Source organism: Callospermophilus lateralis, unplaced genomic scaffold (genome assembly GCF_048772815.1).
Source record: "Callospermophilus lateralis isolate mCalLat2 unplaced genomic scaffold, mCalLat2.hap1 Scaffold_63, whole genome shotgun sequence".
Classification (NCBI taxonomy): Eukaryota; Metazoa; Chordata; class Mammalia; order Rodentia; family Sciuridae; genus Callospermophilus; species Callospermophilus lateralis.
The window spans coordinates 18,029,082-18,038,968 of record NW_027514713.1 but is presented as its reverse complement, the minus strand read 5'-3'; the positions used below and the strand labels follow the sequence as shown (position 1 = coordinate 18,038,968).

At 33.5% G+C, this 9,887-nt stretch overlaps 1 protein-coding gene across 1 annotated transcript; it reads right to left on the bottom strand.

Annotated features, from left to right (window-relative positions):
- Positions 1–610: 610 nt before the first annotated feature.
- On the bottom strand, positions 611–2,048 carry LOC143389457 (serine/threonine-protein phosphatase PP1-gamma catalytic subunit-like). Its single transcript, XM_076842509.1, is given in 1 exon segment — positions 611–2,048. A coding segment is annotated over 1 exon segment (972 nt). The 5' UTR covers positions 1,905–2,048; the 3' UTR covers positions 611–932.
- Between the last annotated feature and the right edge of the window lie 7,839 nt (positions 2,049–9,887).

Below are 9,887 nucleotides of genomic sequence, written 5' to 3'. Positions count from 1 at the left end.
AAAATTCAATGGTAACTTTGGTAAAAGTAATTCTTAGTTATGCAGGAAGAGAAAAACACAAGAGTGAGATTCACAAATGAATGGAAGACTTGGGATATGGCTCAAGGTAGAGCATATTCTGGATTAGATTGGAATATCTTCAATCAATCAATCAATCAATCAAATAAAATAAAATAATTAAAAACTGATTTTAGTGTTTGCAGACCCTCCTTTTGAAAGACATTGTATCTAAGTGGAATAATGGAGAATAATCTTTGTTCTTTTTTTTTTTTAAAAAAAGAATGGCTTTAATCATCATTTTAAGTATACGGTAGGGGAAGTGTGCTTTAATTAAATATACATCATACCAGTGATGCTGGCAAGGTTGAGATAGTTACTCCTACTGTTGATAGCTATAAAAACTAGTTTGTACATGATAAGACAATGAGAGGAAAAAGCAATCCCTTTGAAACAAAATTTTAAAATAAAAAAATGTTCACAGTGGTTTGTATCAACACAGTGGTTTTGTATGCATTTTATGACAATAACATGTACAGATTCAGAGCACCCTAGGGCTCTCTTTATATCCTAAGGAAAATGAGCATTTACATTATTCATGGGTTGTACTGAATTTAAAAAAGATCAATTGTACACTTACCCCGTAGACAGGATAACTGTCCTGGGGTGTACAGCTTTAACACCATCATTAAAGTTGTTTGCAAAAGGAATATTAAAAAAAAAACAAAAAAACTAAACACCTTTTCTTGGGAGTGGAGTGTCTTTCATTTGCTGTTATAACCAGCAAATGCCATTCATTAACTCAAAAATGGAAGGAAGGGCCCCCACAAACACAGATCTATCTGAGCAGGCTGACCAGTACACATTACAGCTTTAAAAATGAAGGTTATATACTCTATGTTACAAGTCCCAACTAGGCAGTGTCAAAATGACATCTATTTCTTTGCTTGCTTTGTGATCATACCCCTTGGAGGTGTTACAGGTCTTGTGGCATTCGGCTTCTTTTTCTCTGCAGGCTTTAAAATCTGAAAGGAACACATTAGTGTTTCATCCACACTCATCATGGCACCTGCATTGTCAAACTCTCCACAATAATTGGGTGCAGAAAACAGAGTGACCAACTGCCTCTTTGCAAAAAATTCATATCCATCTTCAACCACCTGATGGGCTCTACAAATAAGATCCAAATCATGCTTATGGAGAAATTTTGCAACCACTTCTGCACCAAATGTGAAGGACACTCCTCTGTCATTTTCACCCCAGCCTAAGACATCTTTATCGGGGTCAGACCACAAAAGATCACAAAGAAGACCTTGATCTGGTACATCAGTTGGTCGCATAATTCGCCGAATCTGCTCCACAGATTGAAGATCTGGTGATAAACCTCCATGACAGCAGAATATTTTCTCATCCACGATGGCTGCTATCGGTAAACAGTTAAAACAGTCTGTGAAAGTTTTCTATAGTTTAATGTTGTATCTTCTTTTACACTCATCATAAAATCCGTAAATTCTATTGATGCTGGCACATTCATGGTTTCCTCTGAGAAGAAAAAAATTCTCAGGATATTTGATTTTGTAGGCCAGTAAGAGGCAGATAGTCTCCAGTGACTGCTTCCCCCTGTCCACATAGTCCCCAAGGAACAGATAGTTGCTTTCTGGCGGGAAACCACCGTATTCAAAAAGTCGAAGCAGATCATAGTACTGCCCATGGATATCACCACATATCTTGAGTGGTGCTTCAAGTTCTAGTAGGATAGGCTGACTGAGAAAGATCTCACGAGACTTCAAGCACAGTTCTCTGACTTCATTCTCCTGTAGCTGGACATTCTTACCTGGCTTGGACCCTCTCACTTCCAGCAGCCGTTGGATGATGCTGTCGATGTTGAGTTTATCTATATCCGCCATCGCCTTCCCGCCGCCGACCCTCCCGCAGCGGCGCCGCCGCCGGCTCGCGCCCGGGACTCACACCTCCTTTCCCACGCCACGAGCACAGAGGCGGTGGTGGCGGCGGTGGCAGCAGCCGTGGCGGGTCCCCCCCCAGCCGCCCCGCTCCCTGCTTCCTCCTTCTCTCCCCACTGGAACCACGAGAAGAACCAATCTTTGTTCTTTAACTGTATTTTTCAATTCATAATGATCATATGTAAAACTCTGAACATTTTAAAAATTACATATGTAACACGAAAAATGCTAAAAATGTATTAAATAATAAATTCATAAAAATTTAATCTACAGTCACCTTGAAAATTTCTTCCTGATTTATTAGATAAACTGAGTATTAATTTTCTTATTTTTAATGATAACACAGGACTGGGGTTGTTTTTCAGTGTTAAGAGAATTTTTCTAGCATGGTTGAGGCACTGTTTTTGATACTCAACACCACATATAAATAAATAAATAAAATAAAAGTTTATCAACAATTAATAATATTTTTAAAAAGATAACAGAATAAGTTTCAAGGGCAGATATGCAAAGAACTTATTAATATTGAAATGGTGAATTCAATAACAAAACCTGAGAGCAAATTCAGAAAATATTCTTATTTCATAAACTGAATTGTACAGAAAGTCTGTAGAAGAATGATGTGGTGCATATGAAGTGTGTCCTGCATACAAAAGAAAAGACATGCACGCAGGTCACCACTGAAGTTTCACAGCATTAGAGGAACATTGGGCCACCAAATCAAGACTAAATCCAGAATGTAGCTTGGCAAATAAAGTGTTTCTGTTGTTGTTTTCTTTTGCCATGCTGAGATTTGTCCTCAGGCTTCATATGTGCTATACACGTACTCTACCACTGAGCCTCACCCACTTACCCTGAAAATATAGTTTTATTGGAATGCCATCAGGCATTCAATTATTATATATTGCAGATTTTAGGCTATGACCAGAGAACTTCTGGTCCACAAAGCCTAAAGTCTTCATCATGTGCTCCTCTAAAGAAATATTTTGCAAATTCCATTGGTATTAATTTTAATATCACCAAATATATTGACATATTGGTGGAACAGGGATCCCTGTGTGCAATCTACCAGCAGCATTCAGGTTAATTTGAGAGTCAAATATTTTGAGCATTTATCCACTGGTTATAAAAATTAACATTTAATTATAAATGAAGAAACATCTATAGAACTACTACTGAAATACACCATTCAAAAATCAAAATCAAAGATATCATGAATAGCCCAGAAATGCCCAGAAATCATCCCAGATTAAAAAAAAACATAACAAACAACAACAAAAAAAAAAGAAGAAGAAACAAGACCACTGGACACAGTGAATAATTGATATTAAAATTTCCCCAAATTGGATTTATTTTGGTTCAAAGACAATAGTTAAAATAACTGTCAATTTTTGAATAAGATTTGTAGAGTAGATATTCACAATATAGTTTACCTATTTTGATCATTGCACCATAGTTACAGAGATAATTTCTCATTTTTAGAAAATGTGAGTTTTTTGATTTACAAATAAAAAGACATTGTGTGCATCTTGCAAATGGTTCAGAGATAAAAACTGTTATGTACCTAGACTTATCTAGAAATGAAGAATAACATTTGGGGAATGTTTCTTATGAATTCCTTTCACTACTGTTTTAAATCTTCTATAAATCTGAGATTATCAAAATAGAACATTTATGAAAGAAAAATAAATTTTTTAAACATTAACAAGTAACAGCAAAAACAATACAATAAACCATGAATCTGTATAGGTATAATAAATGAACAAATTTAGTGGTGAATAATACACAATTATATTTATAGTCTCAAACTATCTTCACACAAATAATAATTACAAAGTAAAATCCTGCAAATACCACATTAATGACCAATATTAACATCAGCAGTAATGAGGATATTATAGGTCACATGATGTGATTCAAAGTGAAAATCATAGAATTGATTTCTGTGGTACTCTTGCCAAAAACATGTAATCTATCTCCAATCATAAAGAAACAAGAGAATCCATTTTAAGCACATTCTACAAGCTTTCCCCCTGAAAAATTCAAGGTCGTGAAGGTTAAAAAAAGACTAAGGAATATTTAAATCAGAAGGCATCTATAAAATAAAACAATTAAGTTCATTTCATGCCTATGAATGAATTTTTTTTATAAAGAACAATATTAGGCTACTAGAAAAACATGAAAATAATCTGAGAATTAAGTGGTCGAAGGCATAATGATAGAATGTATAAGTGTTGATTTGAGAAACAGCATTTGCTTAATGTGTTTTTTTTTTTTTTTTTGCTTTTTTTCTCTATACAATCTTGGAAAATACTAGTGAAGTTGCAGGTTCTAATGCAAAGTACTTTTTCCCACTGAAGCACTTTAAAATGAATTGTTAACATATGCCATCTTTCATGATAGGTTTAGTATTTCCTAAAAGTCAGGACATGCTAGATAACAATATAACCTTCATAATGAAACTGATATAATTAACAACTATGCTGTTACCTGTTAATATTTGAAAAATATATTCATAATGAATGAATGTTGAATTGTAGTTATCTAGCATGTTCTGACTTGTACAAAATACTAAAAATATCATAAATGATAGCATATGTAAGCAATTCAATTTAAAATGCTTCAGCAGACAAAAGTACTTTATATTAGAACCTGTAAGTTTACTATTATTTCCCAAGATTGTATAAACAAACAGAAAAGAAAAAAAATATATAGATAGAGCACTAAGCAAATATTTTTATTAGAAAAATTATTAAGTCAGTGCCTCAAATATAAATTTAAAGATGGCAGTATAATAATTGCAATACATTAATCCATTAGTGAATATAGTAACCAGCATGTAAAAATAATGTTGCCTAATTCTCTGGACCCATATTCAGTGATATAATATAAATAATCCATCATTAATGTGATATTTAGATCTACCAAATTAGTGTTGACTTGGTTGCTGAATTGAGCTTAAATGCTAATATAGATAGTCTGAAAAACACATCTCCATAAAAACTGATTTGCACTTGCAATTCAAATTTTCTTATAGATATAAATAATTTTCATATTTTGATAATTTCATCATATATGTTACACACATCCATTTCAATAAAGTATTTACATCACATTTCATAAATAATTTAAATATTATATTAACAGTCTGAAAAACACAATATTAGCTTTCATTATTTTTTTTCTTAAAATCTCTGTATATCCTTATGATGTTTCAAAAGTAGATCTTGTCTTGTCTTATTAATAATTCTTAAGGCAGAAGCTCCCATGGTCAGGATTCAAATTCTGCAGCAAGTGAAGAGAAAAAGAATTATATTTTTTCTCAAACATTTTATAAGTATAAATCAGTGAAGAAGTTTAGAACTTTTCATTGTTTATAAGAAGAAAAATAGATATCTCCACAATACAAAATCACTATGGAATGCAGTCTGCCATATTTTCATACACAGTTGTCATTATGACTGAGTATCAGAGCTTTGGGTTTTCCACCCCTTATGCATAAATTTGACAACCATATGCTAGGGTATTCTGGCAAGAACTGGGATGACAACATGGAGATGATAATGGACACCTCTCAACAGTCATATATCATAGCTTCAAAAGCAGACAACCAGGAAATTTCCATACAGAGTCATTGGCATTAGGACAAGGATAAAACAGGATACTACTGGAACACTTAGAAGGGACTTCTGTCCCAAATTTGTGTCAGTGTTCGAGGTCCTTCAAAGGAAGTGATACATGAGTTAACACCTGAAGTAAAAGGAGAAATCGTGAGAGAAAGGGAAGAGGTGCATGCAGACACCGAGATGAGAAAGAACACTTGTGGAATCACAGTGGTCCAGTGTCACTAGAATCTAGAGCAAAGTGGCAGTAAAGCAAGTGAGATGAGATAGGCTGAGTAACCTGACAAAAATCCAGTTGATTTGGATATTTTAATTTTTGGCTAAGAAATTTCATACTTTTCTTGAGGCAAATGTAAACTAATGACAGAGTCATCACAGGGTATTTTAAATGTGTGACTGTTACTAAGTCAGTCTGGGCTTTTGGCCGTAAACCACAGAAAATGGGTGATGCCATTTTTTTCCCACCAAAGAATGTCAGTGTATAGGGTGAGAGTTTCATAGTGGGGCAGAAGTGGGGAAAAAGCAGTTTCACACTTAAGGTCTTTTTATAAAACTCTTCTCTTACTAATTCCCCAAATAGGATCTAAAATATATTACTGAACATAGTAAGTATGTTGTAGTGATAACAATAAGGTGGTGTCTAATGCCTTTACACATTTGATGTGAAAACAAATGATTTTGACTGACAGAATTCCCATTGCTGTCTTTATGTTCTATTTTTAAAGAAAATTATTCTAAACAAAAATTTTTACTGGTGCATTAGACTATATATAATAGAGGAAGCAGTTATGACATATTCACAGATGCACATAAAATAATTTGATCACTCTTCCTCTCTAGTAGTTTTTTCCTCTTCTTCTCCCTTCACCTTTGAAGGCATTCTACAGTGATTATGGAGACATATCTTTGTATCGTGATGAGAGAGTTTAAAAAACACTCTTCTATTCAGGCTAGCATGATATGGCAAACTAATGTTCCACTAGGAAATGTAGAACCGTTACATTAAGTTTTAAATAAACTAGATTATGCATAAGTAAAAAAGAAACACCACTTTCTCCCAGAAATACATTGGAAAAACAGTTGCCTCCCAAATCCCCTTTGCACTGTGTCTACATAACAACTAACTTTCATTCTCTTTTTGTATATAGTCATCCAATTTCATGACTCTGAAGCACTTCAAAACCGATTCTCTCATTTTTTAGAAAGATATTCATGTAATCTAAGAAACTGAAAAAAACATATATCAGCTATTAAATTAAATTGTAATTTATGTACTAAAATTATTTCTTTCTGTCATAACTATTTAACTTCAGCATTGTTTTATAAAGCTTAGATTTGTTCTCCTGTGATATTTTAGGTCAAAATGCCAAATAAAAGAATAAAGTTGAGGTCACATTTAACATAGATATGCATGGCTTTACTATGTGTTAAGAAGTTCATCAAAACACATTGAAGCAGGGTGTTATGGCACATGCCTGTAATCACAGTGGCTTAAGAGGCTGTGACAGGACAGTCTTGAGTTCAAAGCTAGCTTCAGCAACCATGAGGCCTAAGCAACTCACTGAGACCCTGTCTCTAAATAAAACATGAATAGTTTGTGGATGTGGCTCAGTGGTCAAGTGTCCCTGAGTACAATCCCTGGTACAAAGAAACAAAAAATCAGGAAAAAAAACATGAAAGCTCTAAACCAAGCTGCAATAAAAGCAAGGTAGTATCTTTTATTTGTTCATTTTCAAGCAGATATTTCATTATTGTAATAATACCCCTGATAAAATATTGTCAAATATTATACAAATATCTTCAAATGGGTTCGAAATAGCTGGACATTGCTTTTCTTTTCAGCTCTTAAAAATATAACTCATCATTGTTGGACTAATATTTGACTCACTCAAATGAAGTCTTAGTATGAAGGAAATCACCTGGTTGTACTGAAGGGCTCCTGTTACAGAATGCAACTCTAACCCTATCCCTAACTCAACCCAAGCCAGGGAGGTGGGGAAAGCACTCAGTTTGGAATAGTGAAATGAATCTGATCAAGTTTTTTGTGAATCCATATGAAAATATCACAGTGAATTTCACCTTCATGTATATTCATAATGCATAATTTAAAAAAAAACTTAAAAACTACAAATAAGTATAAGATAAGTAGAGCAGAAGAAAGAGAACACAGGGAGGAAGAAGGGGGGATAAAGTGGAAGTACTGGTTACTGAATTAGAGCACATTACATTTCATGTTGTTAAATTATGTCAAAATTAACCTCAATATTATTTATGTTAAAATGCACTTTCAAAATTCTCATCAAATAAAAGAATAATTTAAATTTTCCATAAGAGTAAGTGGAGGGATTGTTGCTCAGTGGTAGAGTACTTGCCTACACATGTGAGGCACTGGGTTCAATCCTCAGCACCACATAAAATAAAGAAAGTAAAAGTATTGTTCATCTATAACTAAAAAAAAATATTTTAAAAAGAGAGAAGGTAGAAATTCTCCATATGTTGGCACAACACTGAAAAGAATCAGAACAGAGACAGTGTATGCAATTATGGGTTTGTAATTTCTCTAAAGAAGTGTACATATTTCCAGGGGGCTTCAAACTTCCAATTAAAGCAATGTTGGTGGAAGAGAGACAGAAATCAGCGATGTATGACTTTGCAAGTAACAATGCTGCCTTCTTGAAAGACTCTCCTTGGAGGATTCTTGAGGATGCCATGAGAAATATTGGTATTTTAAAGATAAATATAGCAGATGATGTATACCTTAGTTTATTTGACTACCAAAGTCATTTTACTATGTTGAAGTATATTAAATCATTATGGTTTCCTTAAACATATGCAACTAGAAAATTTTAGTAAAACTAGAAAGATTCATATTTAGTTAACCAGTTCAAGCACTTAAAGAATGTTCCTTGAAGATATTGTCAAGCATTTATTACCATTATATGTATATTCTACCTATTACCTAGATAAATTAAGCATTTGACACTGAGACAATTCAGAGCAATAGCCACTGGTTCAGAACAAGATAGGTGAGTGGGTGATCAAGATAGATTAAAGCTGCTGCCTAGAAAGTTGGCCCATAAATTTGTTACCAGGGCTTCAGGAGACTGCCCATTCATTCTGTCATTCATAGGCCCCAACACGGATCATCAGAATATTTTTAACCACTTTGCAGGTTATACTTCCCATCATCACAAGTATGACAATGTAGAAAGAAAAAAATTATATAGAACATTTTGTCTCTAGATACCATGTAAGGATAATATTAAAAAATTAAAATAAAAATCAGTTAATCTGTCAGGTGTCAGAATGTGCTCAGAGTGTAGTCATAGCAACACTGGACACTTAAGGTTTCAGTTATAATCTTTCAAAAATTGTGAAACTTGTTCATGTTTCCATGTAGAAGCAGTCACAATATTAATATGTGAATCACAAAACTTCAAAAATACTTAACTAAAAGTCTAATAGACCAGATTACATATAGGAGAACACTAAGGGAAGAAAGCTTAATAGTTTACCTTCAGATGTAAAATGCAAAGGTGAGTGAAAGATAAACTTCCTAGACTAATATTTCAAGGGCACATTCATTTCCTAACATTACTTACACAAATTATAGGGTCTAGTTAGCTTTTGCATGCTACCGATCTCATCAACCTGTCTCAAAGTTATGCAGTAGACACAAATTAAGGAGACTAAGTTGCTCTCTTTCAGTCTAGGTTTTGACATACTTTGTGGAATCTGGATTGTTCTATATGGAAGTGTCTATATTCTCTCAGTTGCATTTCTTAGAATTTTCAGTTCAGATTCCAGATGGCTAATTCTGAGTTCCATCTGACTTCTTATTGAAGTAAAATTAGTCTTTCTGAACTGCTCTGTAATTTCTGGAGCTGCTTCTTGTGTCTAAAGAACATAAAAAAGAATATATTTTAAAAATAATTAGAACCCAAATAATTATTATGTAGTTATTTTATTTAGTTCTGTGTAAAAAATTCAGACAGCAATTTTAAATGTGAAGAAAAGAAATATTAGACTGTAAACTTCTGTCATCAGTATCAATCACATTAAATCTGAAACAATAATAATTGAGTTCTTCCTCTCCCCCTTTCCCTCCTCATTCCCTGCCCTCCTCCTCCTGCTTTCTACTGCAAATGGAACTCAGGATGTTGCACAGGCTAGGCTATCTACCATTGATCTGTGCTCAAAGTAATGAGTCATTCTCATATTAGGACTCAGATCATATGACAATTTAAAGAATAATAGAATCAATTCAAAATATGAAAGTTGAAAATTTTAACTTAACAATTCAAAA